This window comes from Carassius carassius, chromosome 40 (genome assembly GCF_963082965.1).
Source record: "Carassius carassius chromosome 40, fCarCar2.1, whole genome shotgun sequence".
NCBI classification, from domain to species: Eukaryota; Metazoa; Chordata; class Actinopteri; order Cypriniformes; family Cyprinidae; genus Carassius; species Carassius carassius.
The window spans coordinates 15,897,420-15,917,620 of record NC_081794.1 but is presented as its reverse complement, the minus strand read 5'-3'; the positions used below and the strand labels follow the sequence as shown (position 1 = coordinate 15,917,620).

The window sequence follows — 20,201 nt, the reverse complement described above, 5'->3', positions numbered from 1 at the left end:
TAATTTTTTTTTTTCTGTTCAGTTTTTTGTCTTATTTTTGTTCTTGTACTATTTGATTGTTCTTGTAAATACATAATGTACATTTCTATATTTTGGACTTTTATTTATGTTGCCTAGCAGGTTTTTTGTCTTATTTTTGTTCTTGTACTATATTTTTTGTTTTGTACTATTTGATTGATCTTGAGTAAATAAATAATTTACATTTCTACATTTTGGACTTTTATTTATGTTGCCTAGCAGCTATTGATTTTAATTTTACTATTATAGGTGAACATATAGGTGCATATATACGTGCATATATGTACCTATATAGGTATATGTATGCACATATATATGTGTACATATATGTGTAAATATATGTACATATATGTGTGTTTATATATATATATATGTACATATATGTGTAAATATATGTGTGCATATATGTACAAATAGGAAAACGGCCAATTTTATATATGTCACATATATGGGCAGTGTTGGCAAGGACAAGATGACCAAGACATGAGTCCAACTTGGGTCCATTTGTTAGAATTAATGGGGTGGACAATGTTGAAGACCCATCTGCAAATTATCACCTGAAACAAACATCTGCATGAAGCTCATTCTGTGGTTTTCATTCTGTGATTCTTCCTAATTTTGTGTATTTTTGCCTTCTATCTATAAAGTCCCCCTACTTTTTCAGTCAAATTACATTTCCTTCCTTCCTCTTGTTCTTCTCGAAACCAATCCTTGATAACATACACATGACCCTCCCCCAATCTACACCTAGTCTCAAGTCCCAGCTGCTACAGTCAGGGTGCCTTTTTAACTCCAACCGTCCACAACAAACAGTCAGATGGATAGATGGATGCAAAGATGTATGAAGGGGAGGATGGCCCAGCAAGACTACGAGTCACAACCACTAATACACACTCTACACACACACCTCCCTCCGTCAGGCCACCCCACCACTTTGAGGCTCAGTCCACCATCTGGCCTGAGACTGCAGACGTGTTGTTGGTTATGGCTGGCTGGCCCAATGGGGGGAGGAGACCCAATTAAGAAACCAATCTGCTTTAATGCAAAATGTATAAGCCACCCACCCCCACCTTCACGCTTCTTTCCAGTGTGTTTTTATCTGGTATTCCTTGGATTGCTGAACATAGCAATCAAATACAAATCCTTTCAGTATATAGCGGACATCACACAGTCCTTCATTTCCTCAGATCCAGGCAGTTTCCATCAGATGATCTTGATAAATGTTTCAGCCAGACTGAGCCAGAACCTCAGACAGTGATTTTCATCAGACCTCAGGGAGGAAGTCCACCCCCGGAGATCCAACAGCATGTATTTGTGCAGAGTGCTGATTTAGGATCAGATTTTCACATTGTTTACTGGGGTTTAAGCCAAGTAGTGCTAAGGAGCAGCTCTGATCCAGAGACAGCATTTTTGATATGTGATCTTGTACATATATGGGTCCTGTCCTCTCACAGCAGACCAAAGAAGTCAACCTAGGGTTGATAAATGAACCTAACAAAAGAAAGAAAATGAGATAATTCAATACAAGAAGAAATAGCACTGATGTCATAGCCATCGAAATATGGAAGCTCATTAATTTTATCTATTAAATTCCAGTTCTGTTTAGATTTATTCACATAACTCTGATTTGTGTCCATAATGTTAATTCTGACCTTAAGTGGGCACACAGACCAGGACTATATACACTGCAGGGGAGAAGTACTTGCAATCAAATAATGTTAATAATCAGACTGATGACTGTCCGAAACTCCCATCCAAAATTTTCACACATTAAAAAATAAATATGACCTCACGATGTATCAATAACATTTACACAAAAAATTCATATCAGGTTCGATTTTCTGTATTTTCACATCCGTAGCAAGAATTTTGATATGAAAGAATGACGAATACGAAAAAATTTAACGCATACAAAAATGTCTTACTCAGTGTGCAAGAACCTTTACTCAGACTAAAAGGCATTCATTTAAACATCAGATTGGTGTAAGAGTGGTGTAGATCTGAAATAATCAAATTAATAGACAAAAATAAGTGCATGTAAAGGTATTGGGAGTAAGCAAGGCCAAAGGGAAGATGACAGGATGTGGGTGAAAGGGAAGGGAGGAGAAGGAAAGAAAATAGAAGAATGTGGAAGACCTTTACTTCACCTGACACAAATTACCAAACCTCGCCCTTACTGTCAGGGGAGCGGGCCAATCAGCTTTAAACATCCAGAAGACCCCCAAATATTCACACTGATCTGGGTCATGTTTGTTGAACTTTAACACTGATAAAAAAAAGATGGATTGATGGAAAAATCATGGTTCTGTTCTCATGTCTGTGTAGAGGTAGTATGTTTTTTACTCTGTATCACTGATTGCAAAAGCAACCATTTTAAATCACCATGGGTAAAGACCAATTATAAATCTGTTTCTTTTGTTGGGTTTTTATTATTTTTTGTAATATGTTTTTTTGTTACCTTTTGCGTTGTGTTTGTGTGTTATTTAGCACAGCCATAGCATGTAAAGACAGCACGTCATTCCTGTCTATCAGTTTTGTGTTTTGTAAACTTGGTAAAATACTCATCATTCTCAGCCAATGATGGAACTGCAAAGGACCATCGAGGAGAGAGGGATGATAGGAATAGCATTCCAAAGAAACATCTGTAAAGCTCCAAGTGCTGAATGACTGCAACAACAAACAACTATCATACACTGAAAGAAAAGAGAGAGGCAGGATAGAAAAGAAGAGAATAAGAGTAGAAAAGAGTATTGATAAAATCTCACAAACTCACTCACAATAACACTTATTCAAAACAGAAATATGGAGAAAAAAAAATTATTGAGAAAAATGTGCAATTTTCAAGTAGTTTTAAAGCCACAGATTACTGGCATCTCTAATATGTATATATCCAATTCTCTGCATCTCTGAAAACGTTATGTTTTAAAATGTCATAACCATTTACTCACTTGGCTTTCAAATCCAATTCTGCTATTAGCTAGACAATGTATGAGGGTGTTTATGATCTAAAGCAGCAAATGCCTGTGTGGTTTAATCCATGAAAGAATGCCATGATCTTAGCACTCACACCTCTCTGACAGTTTTGCTGTGGAAACTTTGTAGGATTTACTGAGGGGGAGCTAAAAGTAGAAGCAGCTAAAGGTTACAATAATTATATATGCAATGCACTCACACAAACACACATTCAAAAACTGGCAATGGTCCGAAATTCCTCTGGATCAAGTGAACCACCTGTTTCAACACAAGATATTGCATCACAACACTGCAGATTGCTGTCTTTGGAAAAATTTTATCTACAGAAATGTCATGTGCAGGTGACACTACTACAGTGAAAGCAACTTGGCTGCATTAGAAAACATGCTGTGAGGACCAACCAGGGACAAAATGTCATGAAACAATCATAAAAATATATTTCCTGCTTATTTTTATTACTTAAGAAAGCACTTTCCACCACCCAGTAACCAAACTAAACCAAACTTTGACACCAAACTGACTAAAAGCACTAGTGTGAAAGCACACTAAGCTTGAAGTTTTAGTATGTATAGCCTCTGGGCTTTGTGTGGGTGTGGCAAGGGTGAAATACAGGGAATGAAAGCAAGTATTCCCATAAATCAGAACACCTAGACATTAACCTTAATGTACAGTACAATCCATTTAAAAGGAAAGGTCTGGAGGCCTCAGCACAGATTTCTGTGTTCTAAAAAAAAGTTCATAATGAAGAGCACTTAAATTTTCCAGAATGCAATCAGAACTTAAACATCACCTTTTAGCACACATAGCACTGAACACCTGGTTATATTACCAGCAGATCTATGCATGCACATAATCACACATCCATTTACTACAGAAAAGCCTGAAATCACTACTCCAAAAACATGTGAAAACAAGTCTTGGCTAAAATCCAAACTAAGCATTTTACCTAAATACCCAAAGGGCATGCCTTCATCATCACCCTAAAAATCATACTCCCCTACTAAAAATAAATGGGAATTGATGGAAATTGGGTTACAATAACATGAATAGGTGGAAAAGCATAAAAAGAAATGTTTGAGTTTGTGCACGCACACCCACAAGCATGCTGCCTGCGCTGAAATACATGCACTTCCTTTGAGATTTAGAACCCAAAGTCTGACTCACTTTTACTCCCCTTCTGACCCGCCACAGGAAGTGACATAGTCTATTAATAACTGTCACTTTCCCCATGGACTACACAGAGTGATTACTATAAAGTGGGCCTCTTCTGTTTCCAATCACATTGTTGTAGGGATTTTGTGCAGTACAGTGAATATGAGTGTTCTTTAATTCCTGTCTCTATTCATCTAGTATATCAAAATGAATGCAGGAAATAGGTAACGACAGGAACAAAATAAGCACGACAAGGCATGCCGAGCGGCAGAGAGAAGAGAAATTACTGTAGAAAGATGAGAGAGCTGCCTCAAGGTCTAAATACCAGTGCTTACAAATACACCTGCAGGATCAAACCCAAAAACACAGATGGTGCGTGTTTTCAGAACAGAAAGAATTTGGCAAAAGAGTTCATGTAGGTCAGCTGTTTTAGGAGAGATACAGATACAACAGGAAATTGAGATTGCCTGTTTAATCATTTTTAGTTTCTGTTAACTACACTGGTTTGAAGATATTTATATTAGATGAAGTTTGTTTAATCACCTTTAATCAGACCTCTTGTGTCTATTTCCTCTTATATTCACTTTCACACTAGATCTTTGCACACTAGGACTATTTCATAAGCAGGTCTTTGAGACTGTCTTTGTTTAGCATGAGAAACTTTATCATACATGCCTGCAGATTTTCTATTTGATTATTGGTGCATTTTTGAGGAAATTGTCTGGTATGAACCATTCAAACAGAAAATTTCAGGAATCAATGAAAACAAATCACAAATCACTTTAGGTTATTCTTAAAATCCTAAACAAGCTCATCTCCTAAAAGCTCCGAACAATTACAGCACACTGTGCATTAATTATTTATGCTAACAGTTCTAAGCATCTGTTAGCTATAAAACAAGCCGTTACAGAAAGACCGTTACCTTGGCTGCGACAACAAACCCTAAACACAAAATACTTAACCAGAGTTTCCACCCGGCGAATAACACCAACCACATCAGTCTAATCAGATTCCTCTCCGCTTGTGATGTGGTCAGGAGCATTAAGAACCACAGCTACTTTCATCTTCTGTATCTCTGCCACAATTTCCACACCTTCTTCAGTTATTTCCCTTAATTTCCCTCTTTCACTTTCCATGTCATACACAAATAACGAAACACTGTGGAAACAAATAATGACAGTAAACCTCTACTTTATATGATTCAGAGAATATTTAATGATGAAACCAAGAGAAAGCTTTCTAAAGAAAATGAGGCATCGGCTTTCTCAGACAGTGACTCAGAGGTCTTGAGTTCAGCTTGGTTTACAGCAGACACTCTGAGTCTACACACACACACACACACATATACTCAAATGGGCAATTTGAAGTACAAGCACCTTCTTGGTGAACACAAACACACTTGAGTATATGCTGAGTTCGATGAAAAGAAAATGAGCAAAGCTACATCTTCCCTTTGGCTATGTCTCGCTGTAAAACCCTAATGGGACAACCTCCAAAGCTGAAGAAGAGCCAAAAGGCATGCAACACCACGTTTTCATGTTTTACTTTAAAGATCCAGTCCAGTCATGTTACAGAGCCGTGAGCAGTATGGGTAACTGACAGCTCTAGAGAGATGTCTAGCACAGCTGTTTATCTAAATACACAATGTTCCTTCAGAACTTTATTTAAAAAAATATATTTTTTCACTTGTTCAACATATACATTCTTATATAATTTTTAATCATTGTTATATGCTTCATACTGTGTTTGAGCACTTGTTTGGACAAAAGTCTATGTAGTGAAAAATGAGTCATCCATGAAGAGGCAATCACACTGGACATTGCACGTCACACTGCACGCTGGTCCCGGAAAATTGCCGGATCGCCTTATGTTTGAACACAAACACGTCCCGGGATTGATTCCGGGATCGATCCCGGGTTGGGGGACCTAATAACATTGCCGGGTTCAATCCCCGAACAAACTCTATGTGAACAAAAGCCAGAACTAATGCCGTAAAGGGTGTGTCGTAGTGTTGACGCAGTTATTGTGCGACTCTTTTACCAGGTGTTTTGAAGGCAGATCAACATTTGTGACCAAAAAAAAAAAGTGCAAACTGTAATGAAGCAGAGATCAGTTAGCTCCTCACTATCCGCGCTGAAGCTGAGATTGTAACGTGAAAGTAACGTGCCTAGCGTTTTTGACTCCTACATTACACGTCACATCCTGATGTCACTTGTCATTATGGGACCTTTACAAGTTGTGTGTGAACGCACGCACATATTCCAGGAAATCACTGGCAGTGTGAAAGGAGCCAAATCTAAAATTCCCCCGCAATTTTTCAATGCCTGGTAGCTATTGTTTTGTCAGGAATTTCAAATTGTAATGCATACCTGGATGATATAGTAATCCATTCATCTGATTGGTTGGAGCATTTGACTTTTCTTCGAACAGTTTTTGAAAGATTAGCTAATGCTTCCCTAACAATCAAATATCTGGCTGAATTTGGTAAAGCAACGATCACTTATTTGGGCAAACAGGTAGGTCAAGTTTGCCCTGTTAGTGCCAAAGTATCTGCTATTGTTGACTTCCCTGTCCCTATGACAAAAGGAGAGTTGCATTGGTTTTTGGGAATGGCTGGGTACTACGGAAGTCTTTGTCGAAATGTTTCAACTGTAGTACACCCTCTGACCAGTCTACTAAGTCCAGCAAAGACCTTCATTTGGACCGATGCGCATCAATGTGCTTTTGAAAGTGTAAAGCTGTTACTGACTAGTACGCCTGTTCTTGCTACCGACTTTTTCCGGGCATTTAAAATCGAGGTGGATGCTAGTGCTTTAGGAACTGGTGCTGTTCTTATTCAGGAGGATGAGGCTGGGTTTGATCATCCAATTTGTTACTTCTCTCAGAAATTTTATCGTCATCAGAAAAATTATTCCACCATTGAGAAGGAGGCCTTAGGTCTAAGCGCAATTAAAGAGCTGTGCTTATGTGAAAGCTTGGGAAAATAGCTCATAAAACGGACAAGGACTATTGGTTTGTTCAAATTGGAATGTAAAAATTATGTTAATATCAAGTGAACTTTTTACATGAAATTCTGACAGTGTGAGGGGGAAATAAATAATAAATAGTAAATAATACAACCGCACTAGGCTATATATTTCTGGTCAGCTTAATACATAATTAATCACAAAAACTATCACAAAAATTAAGTATCTTGGGGATGATCGGAGGGCACAAGACCCGGCCCTGCAGCGGGGCCGGTGGATGGGGGTTGGGTTGTGTTGCAGCAGCACCCTCAGCACCCCTAGTTCCCGTGGCCATGAATAATATTTGGTAAACTGGTATTAGGCAGAATCACACAGAGCAAACAAAAAACTTGCAGTAGCACTGCTACTCAGACAATCAAGTATGTTTCCTAAATATCTGCAAACATTTTATGCTTTTTATGCTTTAGAACAGGCAAAAAAAAATACATATAGCACCTTTAAATGTGTATATCTGCTTTCATAGCTTTCATGAAAAAAGTATACTTTTATCACAGCTTTTTGTACAGCTAAAATAACTGGAAGTGGCATTCAAGTAACAATGGCCATGCCCACTCTTATGTTACACATAAGGTGGATGGATGGCTTGAAAGTAACACACGTGGACAGAAAAGTCAAAAAAACATATTTTGATCTCATGAGGTCTTTAAGACGGAGTGTGTGTGTTTTAATTGTTCTCAAAGGTCCTTTCAGCTCACAGAAACAAAACCGAGAAGAGTATATAAAAGGTTTAATGGGACAAAGACAAGAGCCCAACTGGTAGAGCAAAGTGCTTGCAAATTCAAGGTCATGGGTTTGATTCCCAAACAAGGCATTAGCCATGAAAGTGTGTGCTTAATGCAAAAATGTAACGATGCATGTTACATTTCCTTACCTTTTTATTCCATCAATAAAATGTCACCTGTCTATGCATTTCAAGTCTTTTTATAAACCAGCACATCTTTCCATAAGAATCAGTCAGAGGTCAGGAAGTGGCTTGGAATTGAGTAAGACAGACAAAGAATCAGCAGCTGTTCACAGCTGTATGTGACGCACACACACACACACACACACACACACTTACACAAACTACATACTGCATCCCGAGGCAGACTAATATAAACCCACTGGAGACATGTCTGTGAGAACTATCCTAAGGCACAGACTGCTAGACTAGAGCCACAAGAGAGGGGAAAAAAAGCCTGGAAGGGAACTTGTACAAATCAGTTCACTAAAAATAGAAAACTATACTGTATGTTATCACTGCATTTTTCCCATCATTCAAAGCATTGATTAGAAGATAACAAACATCCACAAAATATCTGTACGACTGCTTTTTTCTCAAGCAAATTAAGCAAGACCAGTCATCCATCTTCACCAATGGCCTCTCTCCTTCTCACACAGATGATGCAACAACGCAGGTCCAGATGTGCACTAATAATGATGTCACTGCATCAGCAATCAGATTTTTGACCACATGTACAGACCAGTCATCAAGCTATCAGAGAAAATATCAAACTCCCACCTACTGAGGCCATGCAACACTCAGCTATACTGGCATTTCAGCTCTTGGACGACCTTACTTTCTGCCGTTACAAAATTCTTGAAATAAAGTGTAAATGAACAAGCTTACACATGCTATGCTACCATAATAAGGGTGCAACTCACATGCTTTTTTTCCTTAAATGGAATCGAATGCACCTAGTTCTGGAAAAAAAGGTGTTTATTGGTTCATGGTTTACAAAGGTGTTCATTCTCTGCCAGATCGATATGAAACTGCCAGTAATGTCAGTATTTACTTGAGAATTGAAGGAAATAATATTTTTAAAGGGTGGGATTCAGTACGGAGAAAGTATTTTGTTTCTGCTCTGATTAGGAAGCAGAACATCCTGAATAAACCTCCTGTTTGCACGATACAAATTGTGGTGAAAGTTCAGCCAAAAGTAGATGAACAGGTCAAGTTAGGCTCCATCACCCATTTTACCAGATGGCCCTTGACCAACATCCCTCAAAGCGCTTGGTCACACCCTTCTAAACTCTACACTGGCTACTGATCAAAGATACTGAGCATTGTTCACACGCTTATCTTTGTTTTTCCAAATTATCATATTTCTAGCCAAGGAGTCCAAGAACTCAAGCCCAAACCCAACCTGTTCCAGTCAATTATTTTCTTATTTTCTTTATATGGTTTGACTGTTTTGAGAGAGTTTGGAAAGTGCGATATGAGCCTCAACCTCTTTGGTGGCTTTTTACGTTTTGTTCAGTTTTCTCTCATCTCAGAGCTAGAGTCAGTAAAGCCAACAATACACAGGATGATGGTTCTTGTCCACTCCATTGTCAGTTATTGCTGGAAGAAAACTATGCTGGAGATGAAAAAACTTTCACACGGTCCCAAACTCTTTATATAAACAGCCTCTCCAAATAAACATCCCCTCAACTCGCAAAACACCTGAGAACAACAATAACAACGCTGCTAAAAAATAGGGTCAGCTGGGGTAAACATAACACTGAAATCTTAGACATGAAGATGCAATTAAGATGTTGTCAGTGACTTCATCCTCATATAAACTACAAAAAAACGTGGTAACACTTTAGAATACTGTTTCTTACTTACTACATAACTAATAAGGAATTATTGAAGAACTAACAGGTGATTATTCATTAACACTTAACTCACTACTGTTAACTACTAAGAAAGATGTGTTAACTAATCAGTATGTAATATAATTTTATGATTGTGTTAAGTAACAGTTAGCTAATCAGTAACTAATATATTCTGTGATACCTCCTGAAGAACTACTATTAATTATCTACTAGTTAATGTTCAAGAAAAATAACTATGAAATAACTACTAATGAACAGTTATACGCAAAATATCACTATAATAATCAGGCTGTGTCCCACAAATCAAGTACTTGAGTAAAAGTACAGATACCCCAATAAAATATTACTCCAGTAAAATTATAAGTAGGTATGTTCATTTTCAAAATTACTTGAGTAAAAGGACAAGTACAAAGTACTACTACAGTAGCAACTTTGTTACAGCCCACTTATTAGCTTATAATGGAAATTAAATATGGATTTTGTTTACTTCTAAATGTTTAACTTTTGATTATGAAATGTTTGTTAAATTAGTTAAAATGTGGGCAGTATACATGTTAAAATGGAATAAAATATGCTGTATTAAGACATGTTCTCATCTGAAATAAACAGATGAGAGTATTTTACAAAGTTTGATTACTTTTATAGGTTTTTTTTTTTTTTTGTCAAAATGATGTAGTTTATTATTATTTACTAATAGGTTAACTTTAGAATTCTGTAAGTCCTGCAAAATGATCTGATAATTCTTTATTAATTACTAATGGGTTCCCTATGTTTTCACTTTAGAATACTGTTTCAGATTCTAAGTAATTCTTCAGCAATTATCTGATAATTCTTTATTAATTACAAATGGGTTCCCAACATTTTCACTTTAGAATAGGCCTAATGTTTCAGGTTCAAAATAAGTCCTGCATAATTATTTTATAATTCTTTATTAATTACAAATTGGATACCTGTATTTTCACATTTACTCTTTGCCTTACATACAGACATTTAATTAATATGATAATGTGGTTTATGCTGAGGAGGCACACATACAGTACTGTATATAAAATATAAAAACTAAGGTAAGTTAACGCAAGGCACTGGAGTCATGGTGGGGTTCCTATTGGAAGCTGATTTCTTACAAAACACACTCACAAAACAATTTACTACATAGGCAAAACCTCTATAAAATGTATTGCATTTATTAATATCGCATTTTCATACTACTACTACTATTGCTAATAACTTTTACATTTCAATTAAATTGTGTATAACTGTTCATTAGTAGTTACTTCATAGTTATATTTCTTGAACCCTTACTAGTAGATAATTAATAGTAGTTCTTCGGTAGGTATGACAGAATTCATTAGTTATTGATTAGCTATCTGTTACTTAACACAATCATAAAATTGTATTACATACTGATTAATTAACACATCTTTCTTAGTAGTTAACAGTAGTGAGTTAAGTGTTAATGAAAAATTACCTGTTAGTTCTTCAATAATTCCTTATTAGTTATGTAGTAAGTAAGAAACAGTATTCTAAAGTGTTACCAAAAAGTTTAAGAGGTTTAAGAGTCATCCCACTCTATTGTATCAAATTAATTGGATTTGTTCTTCATAATTTAGCTTTTCACCTCTCTCAGCCCCTCCCCCTCTGTATAATCAGAGACTGGGGCTCGAGACGCCAGCTGATCCCTGCAGGCTCGTGCTATTCACACACACACATTCATCAAGATGCCTCGTGCTTCTTTGTGCTCAGCCTCAGCTCCAAAAGGGTTGATGGCAGCTCCAAAAAATGACAAGTATTAATGCAGGATGACAAGTTCTGAGCTCTTTTACGTTATTATTATCATTTGTAAAGAAATAAACAATAGAAAGCAAGCCTATCACACTCACACTAAATGTTTTCTAAGAAGCGTTTGCCCTTAAGAAACCTCAGTGTGATGAAATCATCAAATTAGGAAATATTTCATGGATGGCCAAGTTGCTTTCACAACGCATAAACAGAGACAGACAACTGTCAAATAATTTTAAGAGTGACATCTTACCTTCTCCGTTATTTCCCGTCATTACTTTACCGCGAGGTGATGGACCGGCCCAGTATCCGCGTGCAGTGCACCTCTGTTGTTCCTCTCTGGCCTCTGTGAGCTTCTTCAGATTCAGGTCTGCGCTGCGGGGACCGCTCACGCTGTCAAATCAGTCCGAGATTGACAACCGTGTGAGCCAATCCGGCAGCGCGCTACTAAAAATACAACCAATAGCAGAACTGGGAGGCGGTCACATGTGTTGGAAGATATTAAATTTCAGAGTGTATCTACTTTCTTTATATGATAAACATACAGGAGGCACATCTATCTATGAATCTGTCTATCTATCTATCTATCTATCTATCTATCTATCTATCTATCTATCTATCTATCTATCACATTAAAAACTGGGTAAATCAAGGAATGTTGGAAGATATTAAATTCCAATGTCTATTTAATTTGTTTAATGACAAACATATAGGGGACACTTCTATTGTTATAGAAGATATTAAGTTTCAACATCTACTTTGTTTATTCGATAAATATACACGCGGCACATCTATCTATCTATCTATCTATCGGTCAGTCTGTCCGATTCAGAATCTTAAAAAAAAATAATAATAACTGAACTGAAGTATATTTATTTAGATGGCTATTCCATCCATCACATTAAAAAACTGGGCCGATCGAGGAGTGTTGGAAGATATTAAGTTTCAACATCAATTTCATTTGTTTATATGATAAACATACAGGAGACACTTTATCTATCTATCTATCTATCTGATTCAGCAACTTTTCTCTTTACAAGAAAACATACGAGTTGAAGTAAATATTTATTGAGATGAATATCAGTATTTTTTGCAAAGCAACTCAAAGACACTGTGAATGAAATGGGTGCATTTACATTTCCCAAACTCATTACTTTGCACAGTCAGAACAATATTACAATCACAGTTATACACAGTAGTTAATTTGCATACTAGCACAAAACCACACACACACCCATGGAAAATCCAATTGGTTGCGTTACCTCATCCTAACACAAAGACAGCTTCATAAGAATGTCTCAAACGTTCTAGGTACAAAATAATACAGTTGCATGAATTCAATCGGACTCAGGCACAAACACTCTTCATATGTTATAGTAGCAAAAGTAGGAAAGCAGCTCTCAAAACTGTTGGGTCAGAGTTCTCTTGGGTCACAGTCCTACATCTGCTTTCATCCAGACAAAGAGACTTCACACACACAAAGAAAAACAAATTTTGAAATGATTCCCAAAAGCAAACCATATATTTAGAAAACAGAAATGCAGATGCAGATGTGACCTCTCTGTTTATTCTCTACTTGGCTCTGTTTTTGAAAGGTTACAACAGTGCTATGCTGAAGAATAAAGATGATCAAACACACTGATCTGAACTCACCTAGTCTGAACTATTGGACTACTAAACTGGAGCACTCACACCCACACGAGAGCATGTTTCTACAGCTGTTCAAATAAGAATAACACATTTGTCCTCCACTGCTCAACATGGTTCTTCTGGGAAGGCTCCCACCTACGCACTCAGACCAAAACACCTTCATGTGTTTCAGACAAGCTTTACTGTACTGTATTTTTCCCAAAACAACAGATTTTGGCATGACTGATGAAGGCTGAGATTTACTGCATGAAAAATGTCACATCATGACCCTGAAGAATGCGATAAGCACACACATACAGTTAGTTAGAAACACCATACTTTCCCAATCAACGAAGTAAAACAATCTCAGTTTCCCTGCTGAGCAGTTGAAAAAAAAAATCCAAAGATGCCTTGATATTGTACAAGATATAGGCACATGTTACACATGGTTATCATTACTCAGAACTTAGTTTACTGAATGTGGCGGTGTTTCTAACAGTTCCAGATTTCTGACATCTTTATTTAATGCATTCAAATAATTAAAAGGACAAAATACCTTTCTTTTTTTTTTTTTGTTGCAAATCTGAGTCACTGGCATAAGAGAAAGAACCTAGAACAGATATGGTTCGACTTAAGAATGTGTCTGAAGAAACAAAACAATCTCTCAAAAACTTTAAGGTCTCAAATCAAACAACATGTCATGATTAATCTTAAAAGTCCATTATGAAGTCATTACATGATGCTTCTAGTAAATGCAGTGCATGCCTACGAGGTGACATGATAAGTGTAACAGACATTTATATCAATACACTGCACACACATTTATTAACAATCAAAAAAAGCAGAAGAAAAACAATCATATTTGGGTTTTAAATGAAGCGCCACTGAACTGCATGCTTTATTAAGTGTTGTGTTGTATTAGTTTTGCTAATTGCTACAGAATCTGTTAACTTTGGCATGGCCCCATGCTAAAGTCAGTGTAGCAATTATATGCAAATGGAAAATAAAGTATCTGGCAAAAACATCTGTATGAAAAAGAAATTGCATACAAAAATAAGGGTTTAATCTGCCTTGAGCACTTTCATTTGTGTGGATTAAAACAATGAGAATGTCTGGCTGATAAAGTTTATAACCATAGTACTGTGCACAATATATATGGAGAGTATGTGATGTCTAGATATCATTTTAGAACAACTCTAAATGTCTTATTGAATAACTGGGATCTCATGATAATGACATCTGATCAATTGCACACTGACCTGATAAAGCAAACAAATACATAATATAACACAAAAGCTATGCATTGTACCAGCTGTTTGCACTCACAGTCATTGAGCAACAGTAAAGATTATTAAACATATCAACTAACATGGTGTCCTAACCAGGCGCAATACGACACGTTCGAAAACTGTTGCGTGATGTGACAAAATCACACCCAATGAGTTGTACAGTTCTGAGGAACCAATGAGATTTCACAGTGGGCGGGGCTACCCAGCATGATGTTGTGTTGTGTCCTGTCGCTCTTTGCTTCTCACGATCAAGGCCGGTTAGGAGGAGGCTTTTTCTTGTCGTGTTATTGCATTGCGTCTGGTTAGGTCACGTGTGCACGTGTGTATGGTGCTTTGACTTCTAGCTCCGACTGAGTCTTTGGCCTGGTCATGCTAAAGCCATGGATGAATGAGCTTCCATAAAGCTGATGTTACATGATAGATATTACAGTCCAAGCAGTGGCTGAGTATCATGTCTAGGAGGTAAGACGAGGAACAGGCAGGAAGAGACGAGAGAAAGAAACAATATGAGTAGACATGGACAAGACCAAAACGTTGAACAACATTCATTGCAGTCAAAAATAAAGACAAGGGGACAGGGGAAGACGGATATTATTACATAGCAAAAAGACGTACAAGGAAAGCTGCTTGGCCTTGTTTCGCAACAGTATAAAATGTAAAGAAAGTGGCTTATATCAATATTGAGTGCTTTTTCCACAAAGAGAGAATACAATGCAGTAACCACAAAGACAGACGAGGGAGCAAGATCAAAGACAATCAAAGAGAGAAACAAGATTTGGAGAGAATTTCGTTCTGACTCTCCGTCATCAGAGTGACATTCAGACCATGTGGCGTGGCGTTCACGAACAAAGCTAGGTGGCAAACAGCATTGTGAAAGCGCTTCCTCTTCCTCAGTGTGAGATGGGATGACAGTAGCTATGCAGCAGAACCGAGGTGCATATATATTTCTCTCACACTCATCCTCCATGCGCACAGGATGGATGAGAAGAGGTTTTCTCTTTATCTTTGCTTTCTTTCAAGCGATTCGGCGGGATTTAAAACAAGCGGGCTTTCTTCTTAAGGTCATTTTTCTTCCACAAGGCCAAACGGTCAAACTGTTCAATGGTCATCCCAAATACGCTGTAGAAGTCCTCAGGTGACAGGTGCCTCTGAAATGATAAGAATTGCAATAAATGTAATTAACTGAATTCTAAAACTTCACAAAATACTTCATTTAAATACTTGATTTTTTGTTTCAACGTTATTTAAATGTTACAGTGAAATATAACAATTGCAATATTTCTTCATTCTTTAATAATTATCATTATTATTTCCTAATCATATTGATATATAATCTCAAAATTTCAGGTGAAATTGTACTGCCCTACAAACAAACAAACAGATACATCAAACCAAAAGCTTTTTTAAATAACATTTTAAATGTGTACCCAAATCATAAAACCCTAATTCCAAGTCTTTTGGAACCACATGAATGCCCTGTGTGAGGAACAGACCAAAACTGAAATGGTTATTAATGAAAAAAAATTCAAAAGTTATTAAAATCCATTTTAATTGTATGTAAAAGAACAGCTTGGACATTCTGATAACTCCTTGTTTATCGTGTTCCAATATGGGTTTTAAAAGACATGAGGAAGACATCTAGATGAGTTTGAACCGTTGCAGAATTTTCATTTTTTGGGTGAACGATCACTTGAAAGCATGCAGAATCGCTCCATGATTTAGTCATCCATCTATAAATGCCTAAAATAACACTGTCAAACAGCTAATCAAAGCTTAATCAGAACAAACCCAAAGGACTTCTGCCAGGATTCTAAGCACTGTTTATTCTGCTAACAATATCTGCATGGCGCAATCGTCATTACAGATTAAAGACAAGAGTGAAAAAATAATACAATGTTGACAATAATTACAACCAGTTATATGCATATGTCACCTAAAGCTTTGCAATGGTTGAGGACATTCATTGCCTTTAGCACAATCAGGATTACGAGCACCACTGGGGGGCTGTGTAAGTTGCCAGGCTTTCAAGCCCATGATCTCAGTTTTGGTTTAAACCATTCCAGAATGGATCTGTATAAATCTTGATTCTTTCAGGGCCTGTCGTATGTGGTACTGTAACACTTGCAGATGTGTGGGTATCTTGAACTTCTGCAAAAAGCTGCTTAAATCACCGTCTTTGGAAAGTTTTGGGTGTTGCAAGTGTCTCCCGCTGGGACTCAAATCATGCTCAATTCAAACAGATGTGACCAGGGCCTCTTACATCAGGACAACAGTCGTATGACGACAAACACACACACATTCTCAGATATTGCAATTTTAACCACAGTGATTCCAAACTAACAGTTATAAGGAGTGGGATCAGTAAATCAACATCTCTCGTAACTCATGTTGAAGTTAAAAGGAGCCAGACATTTCTCTTCCCTTTTCCATTTAAACCCACTAATAACACTGACACAATGTCCAGGAACACTGAGGATATATTATGTGTTGGCCGTGGGCAAGTGGACTATAGTCCGTCAAATCCATAGCCTCATAAACACTCATACACACAACCCTTCGTCTGGCTGCCTTCTCGCGTACTTTAATCAAGACTAATGCTGAAAAAATAATAATTAAACAGAAATAAGTCAACCCATGCTCCATATTAAAAACTGTACTTAAATGTCAATCATTATAAAGTATCACTCAATCATCATAACTTGGGATGCTCCAAAAATATACAGTATTACACTAAACAAAACAATTGAGTAAAATCATGTACAGCATATAACAGAGTATGATTTAGCAAATAGGCCACATAAGGAGGAATACACAGAAGGAAAGAGATGGACAAAACAGTAAAGTGGTATACTTGAAGGTCTAATAAAATATTACCTCCAGTCTGGTGCGGTCCACATCCCGTGGTAGCTTTGCTCGGACTCTGTGGGTCACAGCTAGCATGTCATAGGGATAGACCTGCAACATTTATTCACTCATAAGACATTTTATAGCATTAAGACATTTGTTACAAAATATATTTATTTTAAAATAATGCTGTTCTTTTGAACTCCTGAGCACCAAATCAGAACATTAAAAAATATAGAACATACGACACAGTTTTACAGGTGCTATTATAATTATTTATTGCAGAAAATGCATTCAAGCATTCAAATTTGTTATTGAACTATATGGACCCAACAATATTAAAATGGTGCATAAATAGACTGAATGGAAAATGAACCGTTTTGTCTCTAAATGTCTACTGAAACCATAGAAAGCATTTTGCAAACAATAATTAACTACACAAAATCCGCAAGTGAACCTGTATTTAATAGTTCACCCAAAATTCCATCATTAATTATTCACCCTCATGTCGTTCCAAACTTTGTTTATTTTTTGGAACACAAATAAGATATTTTTGATGAAATCCAAGAGCTTTCTGTCTGACCCTGCATTGACAGCAATGCAACTGACACATTCAAAGCCCAGAAAGGTTATGAAGACATTGTTAAAATAGCCCATGTGACATCAGTGGTTCAACCTTAATTTTATGAAGCTACGAGAATACTTTTTGTACTCTTGTGAAAGTGTGTCGAAGACTAACACTATTATTTTTTTTGTAAACATTTTTTGAACGCAGACTATTTTAATGAAGTCCTTATTACATTTCTGGACCTTAAACATGTCTGCTGCATGCAGGGTCAGAAAGCTCTTGGATTTCATCAAAAATATCCTAATTTGTGTTCTGAAGATGAACGAAGGTCTTACAGGTTTGAAATGACATAAGGGTAGTTAACAACATAATTTTCCTTTTTGGCTGAGCAACCCCTTAAATACTTCCTGGGTTACATTCATCTTTTTTAGAATAGTTGCATTTTGTTGTTTTTCTTTGCATTTTTTGTTTTTCCCTGATCAGAACAGCTCAACACCCAAAAGTTGACAATTACTGTTGGGATACACACTGGAACTTACCTTGTACTCTGAGAAGCATTGGGAAACAGGAAAGAGGTAGAAAAAAAGAAAGAGAAAGACAAATTACAACCAATAATATTTGTATGGTAAAAAAGTCTGGCAATTTGTCTGTTGTCTATGCAATTAAATACACTCTCACCTCTCATTCCACTCCAGGAAGAGTCATGATCGCCATCATCTTCGCCAAGATCAGCCGCCTGGTAAGAAGCAATGCATGACAAGACATGGCATTTTTACAATTATATACAGAACACATTTATTAACAAGTAGAGTGGGATGGCAATATCAAAACAGTAGATGGCTGTTTTTTCAACCACAGGCACATTCATGTCTCAAAGGAACTGATTTCAGCATCTAGTTTTAAGAAGGTTGCATTAAAATCTTGGTTGAAAATTTTCACCATGCCCTCATTTATTTTTGCTACTATCAATTGAGAGTAACAATATCGTGTTTGAACAGAGCGACTGCTGTAACTGTGAAAGTTTTTCTTTCATTTCCTGAGGTTAAAGGTTAAAGTCTAGCACAGACAGAGGCTTGAATCCTTGCGGCTGGAGCTTGCCGCTGGATTTGGTTATAAATATTCATTTATGACCAGCTCTCCATTTCACATGCCTTTGTGAATGCTTGTGGAAAGTAAAGGTGCAACATGACACTAAGTCAGACCAGATTACATATAAAGAATTGGTAATATTTCTGTTTTCAGGTAGTTTACTGTCCACATACAAAGAACCGTAGCAAAATACTGCCACCTAGTGTACAGGAGAAGCTTTCAGCCCGTTCTCAAACAAAGAAAACACTGCCAATGTGAAATAAAAGATCTGAATCAGATTTTTTACAAAGAGTGCCATGGAATCACATCTTGCGCTTCGTTATAGAGGATAGTCCATTAAGGGAGCCAGATTTCAAGATCAAAGCCAAACATAGAAACCAGCCAGAGGGTGGGAACAAGACACATTTCTAACTGCACGCAATCACAGACACACCCTCTGAACATTATGGCTTCCTCAGCTAAATCTCTACACTAACTGATCTGTGACTGTGTTTCCTGATGTGCAAGATTACAACAGCCCTCTGTGTCCAAGCAGCTGGGTTTGACAAATCCAACTACGATCAAACAACATTCTTCACTGCTGAGAGAGCGAATGACAGCATTTGTGACCACAGCTCATATATATTCCCAAAAATCACACACAGATGGTGTGCTTAATGGTTTGTGGGGTGCTGTGTTTGTGTGCAGATATCAGATCTTACAGGATTTACCTTGTATATTCCATTCCGCCCATATCCTGGCAGCGAAGCAGACTTATTGTATGGGAAGTCTGTAAAACAGAGAATATTGAAAGATTTATTGCATTTTACACTAGCATCGTGTTCAAGAGGAGGACAGGCAGAGACAGTTTAAAAGGAGGATATGAAAAATTCATAGAAAAATGAACAGATGAAAATGTACCACTCAATATCAATATGAAAGCTGTAGGAAATCACAAGTTTTAACAGTAAATATAATACAGTTGTCAGATTTTATTGTTTCCTACATAGAAAATAGCTAGTCTGAAATGTTACCGACATGTCTTTAGGTGTCATATGATGCGATTTAAATTTTTCCTTTCTCTTTAGAGTGTTACAAGCTCTTGGTGCATAAAAAAGATCTGTAAAGTTGCGAAGACTAAAGTCTTAAAACAAAAGATATATTCTTTATAAAAGTTAAGAGTCAACCATGTCCTCCTAAAATGGCTCGTTCTAACACACCCCCACATGTCTATGTCACGATGAGGGAAGATTTGCATAACACCGCCCAAATGTT

The 20,201-nt window shown here is 37.0% G+C and overlaps 2 protein-coding genes across 13 annotated transcripts in view; both read right to left on the bottom strand.

Moving 5' to 3' along the window:
* LOC132122216 (actin filament-associated protein 1-like) overlaps positions 1-11,912 on the bottom strand; it is a 53,656-nt gene extending 41,744 nt beyond the window's left edge. Inside the window, exon 1 of the mRNA XM_059532207.1 lies at positions 11,782-11,912. Within this exon, the coding sequence (XP_059388190.1) occupies positions 11,782-11,803 (22 nt within the window). The 5' untranslated portion in view covers positions 11,804-11,912. The remainder of the gene's footprint in view (positions 1-11,781) is intronic.
* Positions 11,913-13,714: 1,802 nt separating this feature from the next.
* Positions 13,715-20,201, bottom strand: part of ablim2 (actin binding LIM protein family, member 2) — a 79,108-nt gene continuing 72,621 nt past the window's right edge. For all 12 annotated transcript variants that reach the window (XM_059532193.1, XM_059532192.1, XM_059532197.1 and 9 more), the window contains 4 exons: positions 19,658-19,716; positions 18,529-18,594; positions 17,321-17,401; positions 13,715-15,594 (listed from right to left, as the gene is read on the bottom strand). In XM_059532193.1, coding sequence (XP_059388176.1) covers positions 15,481-15,594; positions 17,321-17,401; positions 18,529-18,594; positions 19,658-19,716 — 320 coding nt within the window. In that variant the 3' untranslated portion in view covers positions 13,715-15,480. The remainder of the gene's footprint in view (positions 15,595-17,320; positions 17,402-18,528; positions 18,595-19,657; positions 19,717-20,201) is intronic.